The sequence below is a fragment of the Mustela lutreola genome, chromosome 13, assembly GCF_030435805.1.
Source record: "Mustela lutreola isolate mMusLut2 chromosome 13, mMusLut2.pri, whole genome shotgun sequence".
NCBI classification, from domain to species: Eukaryota; Metazoa; Chordata; class Mammalia; order Carnivora; family Mustelidae; genus Mustela; species Mustela lutreola.
The window spans coordinates 72,298,739-72,317,927 of NC_081302.1; the positions used below are offsets into that span (position 1 = coordinate 72,298,739).

Consider the following 19,189-nt stretch of genomic DNA (forward strand, 5'->3'; position numbering starts at 1 on the left):
ACTTTTTTTTTTTTGCAAAGGCTCTGTTAATCCAGTTTCTAGGTCCCCTTCTGTGGGATTTATTCTGAATGTAATTATAGATTTTTGTATACATTGAATGAGGTGCGTTCAGAATCTTCCTATGCCACCATCTTGAATCCTCCCCCATCTCAAGAAAGTTATTACAATTGGTTAATAGTTGTACCTTTGGGAACTTAAAAATTCCTGGCTCATACTCCCCGTTACAGGCTATTTGTAGAAAATTACTACTTAAGATTTAGTTTTGGTATGTTAGAGAAGGAAGTTATATTTGTTAGTCTCAGTAAATACGAGTAGGAAGACAGTAACAGATTGTCGTGTGTGTCTATGTCCCTGTTTTTCATGTGGGGTGGAGATAGATGAGCAATGGTGACAGAATTAAAACTCTTACTTTTCCTTAGAGTCTATCTCACAATTTAAAGTATAACAATCTTATGACAGATATTGACAAGTAGAGCTCACTCTTCTGATTTCTCTTTTTGGTTGATTAGAAAGAGCTGGTTGAAGGTCACAGTCTTAACTTAGTGTCCACTTCCAAAGTGGTAACAGATAGTTCCTGCCTCACAGGGTCCCTGTGCTTGCTGCTCAGCCCCAGTGAAAGCCAATCGTGGAATGTATATGAGTGGTACTCCTTGGGGTAACCCACATGCAAACCTGTAAAAGTGTGTCGAAGGCAACGATCTCTAAACCAGAAATAAAATCCATGGTCGATGTGTATTTTATTTATTTTTTTTTTTTAGTCTAAAGGAAGTTCTGAATAGATTATCAACCAAGATTACATCACAAAAACTTTGAATGTATTTACAGAGTGAATAAGTTACATAGATCAACTTTGAATATGTTTCTGATGTGCAACTGACTTACATGCACACAGCTAACACTTGACAGCATTAATCTGAAGGAGAAAACTTAAGAATGGCCCTTTACATATATGTTACAAATAAAATATGACATTTCTTAAGTAACAAAGTGACAACTCATAGTTTATCTTTATGATTCTACTTCTGGCTATCCAAATGGATATTAAAATATGCATGCGTGACAGGTGAAAAGACTTGGAATTTATAATGTGAATTTCTTTAACTTTTTTTCCTACAAAATGGCAAAGTTGGTTAAAATTAACACTCATCCTTTTGTAGTATAAATATGCTCATATAAGCAACTTTCTAGTAAAAAGCAGCCAAGACCCTTACAAAAAGGTCTATCTGGACCATATTTGGTGCTAGGGTCCTAATCACAGACTTCTGCAAAGAGATTCAGGGCTTTCAGAAACAGTAGCCTAGCAACATAAGAAAGGTACTTCATAGCAGCTCCTTTTAGATACAGTAATCATATTCAAATTACAGTGTATATTAAATTGTCCATTTACAATTCCCTTTTCACATAAACAGGCTGTCAGCTTTTGACCGTCTTACAGTTTTCAGTGGCCAGCTTCATTCTGCCTGCCCCTTCCTCAGCCCAACAAAAAAAGAAAACAAAAGAAAAGGAAAAACAAAAGAATGTACAAGTTTTAGAATATAAAATATTTTAGTGAAGAAAACATTGCACTTTTGCCAATCTAAAATTGTTTCTAGAAAGGAAAGGTATTGTTCAGTGTAGTCGGCTTTGGTATGCAATGGAAGTCACTTTCTTCAGTAGTGAGTTGCATCTGCTCAGTAAAATAACACCTTTGTGCCACACAGCATAACGGATGGAGTCTGTCCCAGAATATTCTATGCTACCTTGGTTCTGATAGTATTGCTACACATTGGAAGTTCTGTCATCCTCTTTAGAAAAAGTCCTACAGGTAACAAGAGGGAGAACAGTCTGACCAAGCCTTCTGAAGGCTGAAAAGACACTGAATGACGTCACCCCAGCATGACAGCACCCCCAGCTTGGAACCCATGGGGGATGGGAAGCTCCTGTCAGAGACTAGTGCCAGAAACACTGGAGTCTGGAAGAAAAGTAGTGAGGACTCGGTAACTCTGGGCTCTGCGAATCATGTCCCGGATCTCCATGTTCAGCTCCATCAGCTTGGTGCAGATTTCAGTCAGGCTCTGGTTTGATCCCACCAACGCATAAGTACCCGTTTGTCCCAGAGTTTGATGGCGGAAATAAATATTCAGTAGTGTCTGGACCTCATCATCAGAACTGCTTCCAAAGATGTCATTGGGCCACAGACTTCTGTAGTCAAAAAACAGCATAGATAGAGGTATTATTGGTTACAAAGTTGAGAGGTTATGAGCCTCTGTAGTATAAGAGTATTTTGAGGTATAACTCACATACTACTATACAATTCAACCATCTGAAGCATACAATGCAGTGGCTTTTACTACATTTAGAGTTTTGCAAGCATCACCATAACTGGTTATGGAATGTTACTGGTTCTGATGAAAATATCCAAAGCTTCTAAATATCAGAACGGAATTTGATGATCATAAAACATTTATTTGCTATAGGATTCTGGTTCCAGTGACTGTGACTATACTATCCAAATGCAGGGGGAAAAGAACATATTTAAATAATTTTCAAAGTATACCCCAACAACCCCAACCCTACAGGAATGATAAAAGACCAGAAGTAACACCTATACTTTAAACATGTAAGTTCTGAAATCTTATAGCTGGCATGGTAATGAGAAAGATCTGAGAAGGATGTGTATAAAATATCTAGATGTCCCATCTGTAGTGATTCAGTCCCCAACCATGACAAAGTAACTATCAGGCAGGCATTTCCTTTCACTGTTTCTAAAAGAAATAGTCGAGTTACCTGCATTCCCTGATTTGCCGTAAAGCCTTGCCAAGTTCATTGTTCTTCAGGCACTCCAGCATGGACTGGATGGCTGCTTCAGTGGATGTGAAGGTTGGCTCAGACCATGCACCTTCTATATAGAGAGGGTCAGCTGCAATGGCTGCAGTGGCCTCCTTCAGGTTTTTCTTTAAGTCACTCAGTTCCCTGGACATATTTAGCAGCTGTTAAAAAAAATTATTTTTATTATGTTTAGTTGCAGGCTAGATTTTGCATCCCCAAGAGAGAAAATTTTCATTTCTCTGCTTCTGGTTAAGTATAAGCTAAATATATTGGTAAACTGAAATTGAACAAATAGAACTACTACCTGGTATGTGTAAGGGGTTATATACATTGTGTAAGGGGTTATATACATTGCATAACTTTCTGTATCAAACACTGGGATACTCTCCTTAGATGAGAGGTTAACATTTCCTTTAAAATGTTTTCTGTTTAAGTAGAAGGGCATATCCAGAGTTAAAATGCATAAGATAATAGGGTTGGGTAGAGCTTGGTTCAAATGCCAATTCTACACTGTATTATGGGACCATACTCAAATAAATAGACTTTTATGTGCTTCAGTTTTCTGATCTGTGAGACTGGAGACATTACCCACCTCACAGGTAACTTTAAAGATGAGATGATGTATATAAAATGCTTAGTACAGTTTGGCACATAAAAGCTTACTAAACTTAATCTCGAACATGGATCTTGTTTGAAAAATAACTTTCTCTCATTTGTATGCCATAGGAAAGATGAAAGATATAATTTAAGGAAGAAGAAAAAATCTCAAGGTAATGTTAGTATTCGTGTTACAGAGCTAAGAGGTATTTTACCTCAAAATTACTGGTATCAAAAGATAAATCAAAAAAAGAACCTATGTCACTTTTTAGTGCCCCTCCCCAAAGTACTATGGAAGTCAACTGTTTTTCAATTTGATCCCAAGAGCATTTTTAAAAAGTTGATGTGCCTTTAAAGATTTGTTCGCCTTTGTAAGGTAAATTGGTGATGTCTGTTTCCTTTGGAAAGTTGATATACCCAACATCTTCATCTTTACTCATTCCCAGATAGTTAACTGAACCATGTATAGAACCAAAGCCTTCCAGAATTATTTGTCTTCACACAGGTAACTGTTATATACAACTACCTACTCCAATGCTAGGTTTGAAATTTACTGAGGTAATCCTTTTAAGTATGGTATTAGAGGAGGATCCTAATCTCACCTCCTTTCATAGATACAGAGGCTACAACCACATATAATGGAACTCCCTCTGAAGACCATTCCAAGACTAGCAGAACAGATCTTCTACAGCTAAAGATAGAAAGAAAAGCCACATTGATAAGGGTAGGAGGGGCAGAGAGCCAAACCCTGGGTTTGGTGATCCATAAGGAAGAGTGATCTCACAGGTGCAGAGGTCTTTCCTGAGTAGTGAGGGGATTAATCCCCTGTCATGGGAATCAGCATGGAGAAGATGAGCTTCTATAACACCTGGTTTTGAAAATCAGGCTCCAGAAGAGTGGGAGGACTATAGTAAACTGAGACTGCTTTTAAAGGGCCAGCAGATTCTATCAATCACTCTAGGATTCATTACAAAGGCAGTAGTATGAAAAGCACCTTGGTTATATATGATTTGTGGACTAAATTTTAAAGCAAATTTCAGATAGGCAGGGATCTGTAGGAGCTTTCTGTTGGAATGGGAGTGTTGGCAGCCAACTTTTTTCTTCCTCTCCTTAAGTCTGGCTGGCCTGACACTCGTGGGAGCCAGTTCTGACAATCTCCATCTACTTTGCTAGCCCTGCTTGCCCTGTCCTGGCAGATGACCCTCCTACCACATGGGGCAGGCTGCCCCAGGCAGGATGGGCAGGCCTTTTGCCCAGAATGTACCAGGGGCTAACCCCATCCATCAGCAGGCCTGCAGCAGCTGCAGACAGGCAACTCAGCCAGCCTAGCTGGGGTCAGCCCTGCTCACTAATGTGCCTAAAGCAGTCATGGCCCAGTCACAGAAGGAAGGCACATATACCCCACACAGGGGACACCCCTGGAATGCCTGGTTCTGGTGTCGAGGGGAATGCACTACAGGGCTCCACAGGACACCTTTTACATAGGGCCACTACTTTCAAGACATAATACACTGAAACAGAGGTAGACAAAATGAGGGAAGAGGGGAATATGTTACAAATGAAAGTACAAGATAAAGCCTCAGGAAAAGTACTAAACAAAACAGATAAAAGTTGAAAGTGAGGGTCATAAAGATATTCGCTAGAGCTGAGTAGATGAACTCATGAGAATTTCAACAAAGAGAAAATATAAACAAGCATCAATAAGGGTCGGAGAATACAATAACTGAAAAGACAAATACAACAGGGGAATTAAAGGTAATTAGAGATGGAGAAGAATAGCTCAGTGATCTGAAAGACCGAGTAATGAAGAACACCCATGCTGAACAGCAAAAAAGAAAACTGAATTTTAAAAAATGAGGATAAGTTTGGGACCTTTAGATAACATCAGTTTTACTAACATTTATAGGGGTCAGAAGGAGGACAGAGAGAGAGAAAGGGGGCAGATAACTTATTTAAAGATGTAATAGCAGACAATTTCCCTAACCTGGAGAATGAGATATCCAGGTAGACAGAGAGCCTCTAACAAGACGAACCCAAAGGAGGTCACATGATACTTAAAATGTCAAATGCACCAATAGGAAGGCAATAAGTTACATAAAAGGGAAGCCCCAAAAGGCTATAAGCTGATTTCTTAGCAGAAGCTTTGAGTATATCATGCCACTTCCTTTTGGCCTGCAAAGTGTTGAAAGGGAAAAAGTCTACAACCACAAATACCCTACTTAGTGTATCATTCAGAATTGAAGGAGAGCGTTTCCCAGAAAAACAAAATTAATTTATCACCACTAAAGCAGTCTTACAGGAAATGTTAAAGACACTTCTTTAAACAAGGAAGTGTCCATTACTAGGAGAAATTATGAAAGGAAAAAATTTACTGGTAAACATATACTAAAGATAGTAGTAGATCAATCACTTAGAAAGCTAGAATGATGACTAAAAGAAAAAATAGTAAAATTGATCATATCTACAAAAATTAGGTGATACACAAAGAGATCTAAAATATGTCATATACATAAAATGAGGTAGAATTTAAAATGTACTGCTTTTAGAATGTGTTTGAAGTGACCAACTTAAAACATCCTGCTATATACATATACATAGAATGTTATATATGAACCTCATAGTAACCACAAACATATTACAGACACAAAAATAGAAAGCCAAGACTAACACTGAAGAAGGTAAAGTTATAAAAAAAAAAAAAAAGGAAAGAAAGAGAAGAACTACAGAAATATCGCTTTGAATGTAAATGGACTAAATGCTCCAATCAAAACATATAGGATGAAAGAATCAATGAAACAAGATGGGATTGGGAGGGAGACAAACCATAAGTGACTCTTAATCTCACAAAACAAACTGAGGGTTGCTGGGGGGAGGGGGTTTGGGAGAAGGGGGTGGGATTATGGACATTGGGGAGGGTATGTGCTTTGGTGAGTGCTGTGAAGTGTGTAAACCTGGTGATTCACAGACCTGTACCCCTGGGGATAAAAATATATGTTTATAAAAAATAAAAAATTAAAAAAAAATATAGGATGAATGAAAGGATAAAAAGAAAAACAAGACCCACCTGTATGCTGCCTATAGGAGATCTGGTTCAGACCTAAAGACACATACAGACTGAAAGTGAAGGAAAGGAAAAAATATTCTGTGCAAATGGAAATGGAAAAAAAAAAAAAGCTGGGATGGAAATGCTTATGCCAGACAAAATAGACTTTGAAACAAAGACTAACCATGTAAACACATGGTTCAAAATCTATGGGACTTAGCAATGATACTTCTAAGAGGAAAGTTTATAGTGATACAGGCCTACCTCTAGCAACAAGAAAAATGTCAATCTAACCTTACATCTAAAGAAATTAGAAAAGGAAGAACAAAGCATGGTTAGTAGAAGGAAGGAAATAACAAGACTAGAGTAGGAATAAATGAAATATAAAAAATATAAAAGATCAATGAAGGTAAGAGTTTTATCAGAAAAGATAAAAACTTAGCATAATACCCTCTAGCTCCATCCACAGTGTTGCATATGGCAAGATTTCATTCTTTTTTATCCATTCATCAATTGATGGACACCTGGGCTTTTTCATAATTTGGCTATTTCTGATAATGCTGCTATAAACATCAGTATGCATGTGACCCTTCGAATTAGTATTTCTGTATCCTTTGGGTAAATACCTAGTAGTATAATGCTGGCTCATAAGGTAGTTCTATTTTTAATTTTTTGAGGAATCTTCATACTATTTTCCAGAGTGGCTATACCAGAGTCTACATTCCCACCAACAATATGAGTGTTCCCTTTCTCCACATCTTCTCCAACACCTATTATTTCTTGTGTTGTTAATTTTAGCTGTTCTGACTTGTGTGATTTTTAAAGATATATTTTAGAGAGAGAGAGTGAGTTCAGTGAGTGGGGGAAGGGGCAGAGGGAGAGAATTTCAAGCAGATTCCCCACGGAATGTGGAGCCTGACATCGGGCTTGATCTCATGACCCTGAGATCATGACCTGAGCCAAAACCAAGAGTCAGATGCTCAGCTGACTGAACCACCCAGGTGCCCCTCTCATCATGGTTTTGATTTGTATTTCCCTGATGATGAGTGATGCTGAGCATCTTTTCACATGCATTATGTTAAGCGAAATAATTCAGTCAGAGAAAGACAATACTGTATGATTTCATTCATGTGGAATTTAAGAAACAAAACAAACATCAGGGAAAGGGAGAAAGAAAAAAGGAGGCAAACTATAGAGAACAAACTGAGTGTTGATGGAAAGGAGATTTGTGGGGAATTGGCTAAATGGCTGATGGGCATTAAGGAGGGTACTTGTGATGAGCACTGGGTGTTGTATGTAATTGATGAATCATTAAATTCTACTCCTGAAACCAATATTACACTTTATATTAACTAGAATTTTAAAAACTTGAAACAAAAAAGTACATAAAATACACAATAAAAAAAAACTGATTAACCTTTAGCTAGACTCATCATGAAAAAAAGGGAGAACATTCATTGAATGAATAAAATCAGAAGTGAAAGAGATGTCACAACTGACAGCACAGAAATACAAAAGACTCTAATAGACTATTATGAAAAATTATACAATTGGACAACATAAAAGAAATGGATAAATTCCTAGAAACAGTCTTCGAGACTGAATCAGGAATAGAAAATCTGAACCGACTGATTACTAGTAATGAAACTGAATAATCCAAAAATTCCCAACATCAAACTGAGGGTTTTAGATGGGAGAGGGTGGGGGATGGGTGAGCCCGGTGATGGGTATAAATGAGGGCAAGGAGTGCATGGAGCACTGGGTGTTAGACACAAACAATGAATCATGGAACACTACATCAAAAACATGATGTACTGTATGGTGACTAACATGATAAAAAAATTATAAAAAATGAAAACTTCCAACAAAAAATCCAGAACCAAATAGCTTCACAAGTGACTCCATACCAAACATGTGAAAAATATTTAATACCTATCCTTCTCAAACTATTTCCAAAATTGTAGAGGATGGAATGCTTCCAAATTCGTTGTACAAAGCCAGTATAATCCAAAATCAGACAAGCACAGTACAGAAAAAAGATTAAAGGCCAATATTCCTGATTGATATAAATGTAAAAACTGTCAACACATTTGCAAACAGAGTTCAACAATATATTAAAAGGATCATTTATCATGACCAAGGAGATTTATTTCAGGGAGGCAGGGATGGTTCAATATCTACAAATCAATGTGATAAGCCATACTAACATGAAAGAAATTATAATCTCAATAGATTAAAAAACATTTGACAAAATTCAGTATTCATTAAAAATGTCAACAAACTAGGTATAGAGGAAACATACATTAACATAATGGAAGTCACATATGACATCCTTGTAGCTAATATCATACTCAACAGGGAAAAGCTGAAAGCATTTTCTCTAAAATCAGAACAAGCCAAGGATGGCCATTCTTGCCAATTTTATTCAACATAGAACTGGAAGGCCTAGCCACAGCAGTCAGACAAGAAAAAGAAAAAGCATCCATATCGGCAAGGAAGACAATAAACTCACTATTTGCAGATGACATGATACTATACATAGAAAACTTCAAAGATTCTACCAAAAAACTATTAGAACTAATAAATGAAATTCAGTAAAGCTGCAGGATACAAACTTAATATACAGAAATCTATACATTTTTGTACACTAATAGCAAACTGTCAAAGAGACATTAAGAATATGTCCTGTTTACAATTCCATCAAAAAGAATAGAATACCTAGGAATAAAGGTGAGAAGGTACAAGATCTATACTCTGATAGCTGTAAGACGTTGATGAAAAAAACTGAAGAGGACACAAAAAATGGAAAGATATACCACACATGAATTGGAAGAATTACTATTTTTAAAAATGTCAGTACTACCCAAAGCAATCTGTAGCTTCAGTGTGATTCCTGTCTAAATACCCCTGGCATTTTTCACAGAACTGGAATAATCCCAACATTTGTGTGGAACCACAGCAGAGCCCCAATAGCCAAAGCAATTTTGAGAGAGAACGACACAGCTGGAGGTATCCTAACCCCAGAGTTCAAACAATATTGCAAAACTAAAATAGTCATTAAAAACAGTATGGCACTAGAACAAAAGGATACATAGATGCTTGGAACAGAACAGAAGGCCTACAAATAAACCCATACCTACACAGTTAATTGACAAAGCAACAAATACATAATGGAGAAGAAAAAAAAATCTTTTCACTAAATAGTGTTGGAAAAATTAGGCCACTTTATTATGCCATGTACAAAAATGAAATTCATTAAAGATTTACATTTAAGACCTAAAAGAAAACATAGGCAGTAGACTCTTGGGCATTGGTCTTATTGATGTTTTTCTGGACTGGTCTCTTCAGACAAAAGCAAAAAAAAGCAAAAATAAGCAAATGGGACTACATGAAGCCAGAAAGGTTTTTTTTTTTTTTTTTTTTAAACATGTTATTTCAGAGAGTGAGGGCAAGAGAGCATGCACAGGGTGAGTGGCAGAGGGAGAAGCAGGCTCCTTGCTCAGCAGGGAGCACTTGGGGCTTGACCCCAGGACCCCAGGATCATGACCTGAGTCAAAGGCTGATGCTTAACTGACTGTGCCACCCAGGCGCCCCAAAACTAAAAAGTTTTTGCACAGCAAAGGACACCATAAAAAAATGAAAAAGCAACCTATTAAATGGGAGAAGGTATTTGTAAGTAGTTTATCTGATCAATGTGAATCTCCAAAATATGTAAAGACTCATAAAATCTGACGAAAAAAATGGGCAGAGAACCTGAGTAGACATTTTTTCAAAGATGTACAGATGGCCAAAACTCCAATGAAAAGATGCTTAACATCACTCAACATCAGGGAAAATGTAAATCAAAATCACAGATTACCTCATACCAGTAAGAATGGCTAGAATCAAAAAGTTAAGAAAGAACAAGTGTTTTCAAGGATGTGGAAAAAGGAAGCTCTTATGCACTGTTCACAAGGATGTAAATTGGTGCAGCCACTGTGAAAAACAGTATGGAAGTTCCTCAAAAAATTAAAAAAAATTAAAAATTCCGCTACTGGGTATTTTACCCAAAGGAAAAAAACCCCACTACTTTGAAGAGATAAATGCACCCCTTTGTTTACTGCAGGATTATTTACAATAGCCAAGATATGGAAGCAACCCAATTGTCCACTGATAGATGAATGGATAAAGATGTGGTACACACACACACACAGGATAACTACACAGCCATAAAATGAATGAGATCTTGCCTTTGTGACAACATTGGCAGTCCTAGAGGGTATTATGCTAAGTGAAATAAGTCAGATGGAAAAAGACAAATACTATACGATTTCACTTATATGTGGAATCTACAGTGGCCTCAGACTTCCTTTATCCCTGGGTCAGCTGTGGCACCACGGGTCACCTGGTTCATCAGAGACAGAACCTGAGCCTTGCCCTCAACCTTTCCTTCTCTTTCATTCCTCACCCCAACCCCTGATCAGTTTCATAGATCTTTTGTGCTTAATCTTTCTCTCATTTTCTGTCCTCTCCCCGTACCTAGCCCTTCTGTCCCGGTTTAAACCATCATCCTTGTCTGTGCTATTGCAAAAGCCTAGGGACTAGTCTCCTGTCTCCAGCCTACCTGTCATCAAATCCACCCTCCACACCCCTGCCATAAACTAAAATATCCCCAGGCATAGTATCTTCTGTCAATATCACTTGTGCCTGGTTCTGGTTTTGGTTTGCACTTCATATTCTAGCAACACTGAATTGCTTGTACTTGGGGTGCCTGGGTGGCTCAGTCAGTTAAGTGTATGACCCTTAGGTTCCAGTTCAGGTCATGATCTCATGGTCCTGGGATGGGGCCCTGTGCTCAGGAAGGAGTCTGCTTTTCTCCCCCTCCCTCTCCCATGGCTCGTGCTCACTCTCTCTAAAATAAATAAAATCTTAAAAAAATAAGTTGCTTCCACTTACTTTTTTTTAAAAAGATTATTTATTTGAGAGAGAGAGAGAGCAGCAGACTTCCCACTGAGCAGGGATCCTGACACAGGGTTTGATCCCAGGACCCTGGGATCTGGCCTGAGCTGAAGGCACACGTTTAACTGACTGAGCCACACAGCTGCTGTCCCTATAGTTGCCTTCCCTTTCTTACCACATTATGTTCATGCTGCAGCTGCTTAATGGAACATTTCTCCTTAGCCCTCAGTTCCTCTAACTCCAGCTTGTTCTTTAAGAAACAGCTCAGGTTTGATTTCCTTCAGAAAGCTTTCCTATTTCAATCTCCTGGCCTCCAGCAGAATTAGATACTTGACCTTTGTGCTTCTATAATATGCAGCGTACATTGTCATTATTTCACATACTATGCTGCAGTAGTATTTCTTCATTTCTAGGAAAATTTTGGTTCACTTGGAAGTAGTATGTTTGTTACTTTGAGAAATATTAAAGTCTCCTAATGCGAAGCGGGACAGGGCAACTGAAGAGAATCAATTGTCACATAGATATTTCCTTCAATCTGAATGTGAGGGCAAGTATGAAGAGGTCAATGTAAAGAAGAAAAACCGTAACACAGGAACTTTTTCAAATAAGAATGTCCAGAACCAGGGCCAGGATCATAGCATTAGGGAGGCACTCACTCTCAGGGCTGTCCTTAAATTTTGTGCCTAGTCACTTGCTTTACCTAGTCCTGGCACTGGCCAAATGAGAATAGGACATGAGACAATGCATATTTAAGTCTTGTGTTCAAGCAAATCAGTTCTGTGGGAAGGAAATCACTTGGGCAGTTATAAAAGGGATGGGGGGAGAGAACAAAAGGAAAGGAATGATTTTCACAGAAGGACTTGGGGTCGGGAGGTGTGTGGCTCACCTCTGGCATGGAGCTGACTTCATGCACCTGGCCGATGAGCTTACAGTAGGACTGAAAAAGCAGCAGCAGCTGGAAGTGCAGCTTGTATAATCTCTGACACAGTTCCAATTGCTAAAGAGAGAGCGTGCATGGGAAGAAACAGTTATTAAGGCTCATTCTTATATAACAAGTGAAATTTCGGTGGAGAAAAACATTTTTTTTTTTAAATCAAGAAAACATAACTAGCTGTTATTATTTCAGGTGAAACAGAACAACAAAATCCAGCCAATAAATATCAGTGAGAAATTCACAGTATAAGAGAATAGCTTGGGAGATGACTAATTAGGAGGTGTAGCTATAAAGAGACTCAGTGAATCACCAAATTTTCATTATGTTTGCCAATTAAATATCTCCAAATTATAGCTGTGGTCATCTTAATTGCAGTTGTCTTAATTTGTATAAACTAAAATTGTTTTTAAAAACAAAAACAATTATTACAAGTGTATTCGAAAGGCAAAACATTAAGTCATTCTAGGTGTCAAATTTATAAATTCAGCAATTTGGGACGTTACTCCATGTGACAATTCTGGCTGCCGTGAGTGCAGACACTCATCTCAAAGTCTGTGTAAACACAACAGTCAGTCATACGATCAATGCTTCTACTCAGTGCTCAGTAAATATTTATTGAATTACAGAGTTAAAAAGGGGCTACAAGTGCTAACAGAAAAGAGAAATTAAGGGAACATTCAAAACTTTCTATGGAAAAAACATTTAAAAAGCATCATATAAAATGGCCCTTGAGCCCTATAGATACCTCTCGAATTTAAAATGTTTTCATTATATGGCTTATGTATACTTTGAGGGAAAAATTAATCTTGAATAGTTCCAGCACCAATGATCATACTACTCTTTGAGCTGTATCTGCTTGTAATTGGCTCTACACTTTTCCTGTTTCACTCTAAGAATGACTTAGCTCCTAGGTGGTAGATGGGAATTCTGTGAAAGAAAAGAGCAGCCTTCACAAGCTAGAATTTCACGGCTCAGCAGTCACCAGGGAAAGTGGGTTAAATGTGTGGCTTCAAGGAAACATGTCACTGTTCAGTTTTCAAATGTTGTTAAGTAAGGTTAAATAGGGCCTTTCTTTTGCTAATGGACTATAAAGAACTCAGCTCAGAACTGAGAGCTTCTAAGGTCCCTTAAAATTGTTCCCCCAAATCAGTTTAGGGAAAGAAATTATAAGAATTTAAACTTAGGCTTTAGGAAGAATACCCTATTGATCATATTAATACAATATTGATCCTAATTGTTAAAAGTTATCAAAGTCCATGGGCTAAGGCTATGCTCAATGAAATTTTCTTTCTCTTGTCCTTTCCCTGGCTCCTGGGGGGAAAATAACAACTCTAGGTTTAGATTTAGATTGATTTGATCTCTCAATGCTGATACCAAACATAAGTTTAAAGAAATAGCTACACTCATTAGTTAGCCCATACTAGATCTTTGGTTGTTTTAGTAAAGCATTTTGGTTTTTGATCATTTAAACCTTTCTTTATGGAAATCTTTTAAAATCTGATATAAAAGATAACTGTTGTAGACTTGCAGATAAATTAAAAAAAGTATTGTTTAAAAACAACATTACCTTCATAAATTTAGGGTGAAACCTAGCTATGAAAACTCTGCCCTTTGTTACATGCTGGATAATGCGGGTTATTACTCAAAATATCCCACTGGTAGTATGAGAGTTCACAGCAACTTGAGTTTCTACTTTGGGACGAAAGCAGCCCAGAATGCTACTAATTCACTGCATGTCTCAGTCTACCAAATAAAATAAAATGAAACGCAAAGGGGAAAACATGCTAAGAGCTATAATAGTAATAGTAAAAATAAGATTTGTTATGGGTCCATGCCTAAAATGGGCAAAGAGTATGAAAGAAAGTTAACTTACTGCAAGAGATTCCATTTGCTACACAGCAAGCATGGCACAGGAAACAAAGGAAAGGAAAGAAAGTACAGGGTCAGTGTAATGCATGCAACGGAAAGCATGGCCCTCTTCCAAGAGCAGACCCGTCAGCAGTATTAGCATTGCTTGCCCAAACTTGATAAATGGTTGCACGTCTTGTACCCATTCAACATGCACAGCGGTCCAGTTAAAAAGAAGCTTGAATGGGAAACATGTCACTGAAAAATATAATTGGTAATTGTTTAGGTTCTCCGATTAGTTGGTTTAGAGGTTTTGTCAGTCTTGGACACCAAGGTCAAAACTTTTATTACTTGAAGGTTTTAGGGTGTAACTGTGAATAATATGTGAACAGAGTAAAACTGTGAGGAGACCAACTGAGTAATCTGAAAGAACGGTAGCCCTAAAGAAATCACACTTTTGCTACCTGTTAAGGCAGAGTCTTTAATCCGTTTGACTTCCTATCTGCTAAGCTATGAGGATCTAAGAGACATAGAATATCGTTAACAATCTAAGTGGCATTTTCTTTAGAGTCAGATTGCCTTCCTCGTTAAGAATATTTTATAGGACTGTGAGATATAATCATCTCCAAGGAATAAACCTAGTCTATATACTCCCAAACAAGTGTGAGATATGACAAGTAATTTTCTTGCATTTCACTTGTAATAGTTTGTTCTCAATTTCTAAAAGCAATCTAGAACTGGTGGGTAGTTTAGAAGAATATAAATTTGTAATTGAGCCGTGTTCAATTATGGCTTCCGTTTTTTGGTATTGTCATATCATAACCATGGACTTGGTTTTAAGGAAAGTATGAGTATGTTGGAAAGGTGATCAGAGTTTGACAGAGTATTAAAAAAAAAATTTGGCCATTCCTAAGTATGGATCAGTATATCTGGTTCTGGGGGTTCAAAATATTTAAAGACCTATCTAACTTAGTTTCTAATTCTTGACAGGAAAACCACTTATTTTAAAGCTCTTTCTAAAAGAAATCTCTGGGTTATTATCAGTTTAGTGTACTATGCTTAATATAAGGTACATTGTACACACAAAATTATCAAATTATTTATCAGTATCTTAAACATAAAGCCCCACCACTATCATTTCCCAGCCCCTTCCCCTGCCCTCCGAGGGTCTCTTCTTGCCTCACCTGTTACTAATATCCAATGAACTGGGCGCTCTGATGACTACTGTATTATGTTTATTGAGTAGTTTTTTGGACCTTGGCCATGAATATCTTTCAAAGCCTTGAAAGATAAATACATTGAAGCCTGTGATGCAGATTACACAGCCTGAGGTAATTGCTATTTTTAAGAAAACTTTATGCCTAGACATTTTATAATCAAACCTTAAGTACTGAAAAAACTGCTGTCTTTCTCCTGTTTTCCGAAACAAGGCTGTAATCCAAGAAGGTCATCCAACCAGTTAAGCTGAATGTCCTCTGTTCAATAAAGGCAAAGACTTTTTGACTCCAGCTTGGTGCTGAGGAATTTCATTGTCCATGAATTCTTCCCACTCAGCTCTCAAGGCACAAAACTGTATTTCTTGGGGGATGGCCAACTTGACACAGACCAGTTCTCAATATCCTTCTTAAACGCTCCTTTTTAGGTAGGTTGGTGCAAGCTGCCTTGCTATTTATTATCTCACAATCCTTTCCTAGGCCACAGGCTGGGGCCTCGTTTGCATTTAGAGCTCCCAAACAGATAGTGAAAAATGCCTTTCTAGGGGGCGATTTTATGGAAAATGTTAAAACCTTTTATCCTTCCCGTGCTGATGTTTTCCTGTATCCAGGTTTTGAGAATAATCCCTTCATAAATCTTTGTGAATGTATTTATGCTTTCAGACTTAAGATTCTTCTGAAAATTTTATGGGAATGGCACCATTTTATTGGGCCAGAAGGATTTTCTTCAAGCCTTGTTCCTGCACTCCTAATACAACTTGATTTAAACATTGGATTTAGATGTATGTTTCCTCAAAACGAAGAAAAAAAATCAAGAAACCAAGACATTAAGAAATGAGCATAGGCAGGGTAGCTTAAAAGCCCAGAATAATCTAATTTTTGTTCGTTACAGTAGCATAGCCGTCCGGGTCTCTCTGTATTCTGCTCTGAAGTGAGTTCTTTGCTTCCAGCCATTACCAGCCAGGTAAAAATCCGAGAAATGTTCACCCTGACAGAAGATGAGCCACAGTGTACTATAATAGCTCTTATTTTCATCATAGTTAATCTCCGAAAGCCACTGGTTTAAATTAAATGGGATAACATTTAGGCAACCTAGCCTAAGGTTGCAGCTTCCTTCCTCAGGAATACATAGATGCATTCAATCTCCTAAGTGGGTATAATCAACATGGGCCCACCCGTTGCTAATATCACTTGGGGCTGGCTCACCGTGACTACTGTATTATGTGCGCTGAGTAGTTTTTTGGACCTCAGCCATGGATATCTTTCAAAGCTTTGAAAGACAAATACCTTTAAGCCTGTGATACAGATCACACAGCCTGAGGTATTTACTATTTTTAGGAAAACTTTAACATCAGGAGACACTTGTTTCCAGTCAATGCAGGGAAAAGGATTCCTTACAGAAGAGTAAGTGACTCTATCCGGAGGGTGATGTTTCATGGGCTACGATTTAACTGCAGAAACTGCAACCCGTCTTGTTCGGTTTGTGTGAAGAACAGAGGTTGCCGTCTTCTCGTGCATAGATTATGCAGGGATAGTAAGTGCATAACGGAGAGGGCTGGTGTCCAAAAAGACCCTAGTAATTGGAACGACGATTTGTATGTAAGATGAAATGTAGCTGGGCCAGATGTAAATGATTGCACTTGAGTCCGAAGAGTGAAATGTTCCAGTAGTGCTCAGAAATACCTGTTGAATTGGGACTGTGCCAACTAACATCACTTATAATGAGTGAAATGGAAATAGCCCCAGCTTTGCCAGGCCAGGCCCCACAGGACCCGGGAGGTGAGTGGTATTCACTAGTTGAAGGCCTAAGCCTCGTGCTGCCATCTGGAGCACCTGGAGCAGGTGTTCTTCCCCCCGACCCACATTTCTACTAATGTCAACTACCTAGTGGTAGCCACCCTTAGATGAATTGGAGAAGGTCAGAGAAGGAAATGGAGAGGTCAGTGGAAACCCAAATTCTTTTCTTTTTTTTTTTTCATTTTTATTTCTTTTTATTTTTTTATAAACATATATTTTTATCCCCAGGGGTACAGGTCTGTGAAATGCCAGGTTTACACCCTTCACAGCACTCACAGTAGCACATACCCTTCCCAGTGTCCATAAACCCACCCCCCCCAACCCCCCTCCCCCCATCAACCCTCAGTTTGTTTTGTGAGATTAAGAGTCACTTATGGGAAACCCAAATTCTTAATTAGAGGTGCTGATTTAGGTCACGAAGAGATTTGTCCCTCCTCTTGCTTGGGCTGAGAAAACATAGGTAAAGCAGGGTCTGCAAATCAGAGAAACTGCTCTTATGAGACCCAAGCAGATCACACTCCTCGTCTTACGTTCTGTTCAGCGTCTGCTGTGCGATATTCTAGGAGAATGGCCAATAATCACCTGCAAGCCTAAATCGTTGACTAATCATGCCTGTCTTTTAAAATAAGCCTTCCCTCAAAAATACTTCCCAAGTATGAGAGACACTTTTTTGTTTTTTCAAAGAAACTGTTTTGTCCATGCACTGAGAATTCTCCTCTAATAGACACCCGAGTGAGCAAGGTCAGCAGACAGACGCTTGCATCTTACATACGTAGAGATGTTTCTCACACGGGCAAGAGTAACACTCTCTCAAGCGGGTGCTAAAGGGTAGCCCATTTTTCTTGAAACACACAGCCCTGTCTGGTTTTCCACTTCCCCACTTGGGGGCCTTAAGTACAGCGACACATTTTTCTATTATAAGAAAAACAGTAGTCCAAGCACCATGATGATTGGCACCCGGGTCTTGTCCGGATGCTGGAAATTTTCCTCTAGCCTTTATCTATGTGTATGTTTTTACCTTATTTATTTATTTTTTAAAAATAATTTATTTCTTTTCAGCATAACAGTATTCATTGTTTTTGCACCACATATGTTTTTACCTTTAAACAGTCAGACTAAATCCAAACTGTGGGGGTGGGAAGAATCTGGCCTGCAAAGGTAGCCTCAGCCTCAACTTTCCTATCTGCAAAATTGGAAAAACGGATTTTGGACTGTTGTCCCGAGGACTGCTGTAAAAGGTCAAATGCGATTTTATATATACAGTGTTTGAAAACGATTAGTTTCTTCTTTCCATGTTTATATTCTCAAGCCTTTATTATAATGCTAACAGAGTTGCCATGTATAAATACTTGAATGAAGAAATGAAGTCTAAAGACCAGAAAAGGGATGAGAAGAACCACGACTACAACAGAGATGCACAGAAAGGGGGTGATGAGGAAGAAATGAAGGGAAAAAACCATCAGCAAGAAGATTAAGCAAAAACAACAGAAATCTTCCTTCGAGGGATGTGGAGAAGAAATGGGTGAGGGAGCAACTGTACAAAAGAAAACCATAGAAATAAACTATAAGCACAACAGAGACACATAGTTGAAAATTAGAATGTTTTGGAAAAAGGATAATTTAACTGGAAGTCCTGAGTTTTTAGATTTAACCAGGAAGCTGTAAACAAATGAACAAATAAATAGTAGATTTTGTTTTAACCCTCATTCTCAAAAATCTGCACTGTATTACTGCTTTTTCCTGATTAAGATTTGATCATTAGAGATACAACAGAATTAGATGATTGAGGGTAAACGTTTAGACAACTATTTTTATAGTCCACTAGACAAACTATATCACGAACTGACCTTGATTTTTGCTAATTTTAGGTCACAACTTGGTAACGTGTCTCTGGACTGGATTTATTTTAATAGAGTATAGTGGAGGGAGGGTTGGGCCTGGAATCAAAAGGCGTGAATGCTACTGGGTGGCAAAAAATTGTACCATAGCCCGTGTGTGTGTGTGCACGCG

At 38.1% G+C, this 19,189-nt stretch overlaps 1 protein-coding gene across 7 annotated transcripts in view; it reads right to left on the bottom strand.

The window, feature by feature from the left end:
• Positions 1-713: 713 nt before the first annotated feature.
• The window catches only part of FRY (FRY microtubule binding protein), a 437,325-nt gene continuing 418,849 nt past the window's right edge, over positions 714-19,189 (bottom strand). For 6 of the 7 annotated variants that reach the window (XM_059144289.1, XM_059144291.1, XM_059144290.1 and 3 more), the window contains 4 exons: positions 14,194-14,211; positions 12,273-12,383; positions 2,767-2,969; positions 714-2,181 (listed from right to left, as the gene is read on the bottom strand). In XM_059144289.1, coding sequence (XP_059000272.1) covers positions 1,923-2,181; positions 2,767-2,969; positions 12,273-12,383; positions 14,194-14,211 — 591 coding nt within the window. In that variant the 3' untranslated portion in view covers positions 714-1,922. The remainder of the gene's footprint in view (positions 2,182-2,766; positions 2,970-12,272; positions 12,384-14,193; positions 14,212-19,189) is intronic. The other variant, XM_059144288.1, reaches the window with a different exon arrangement.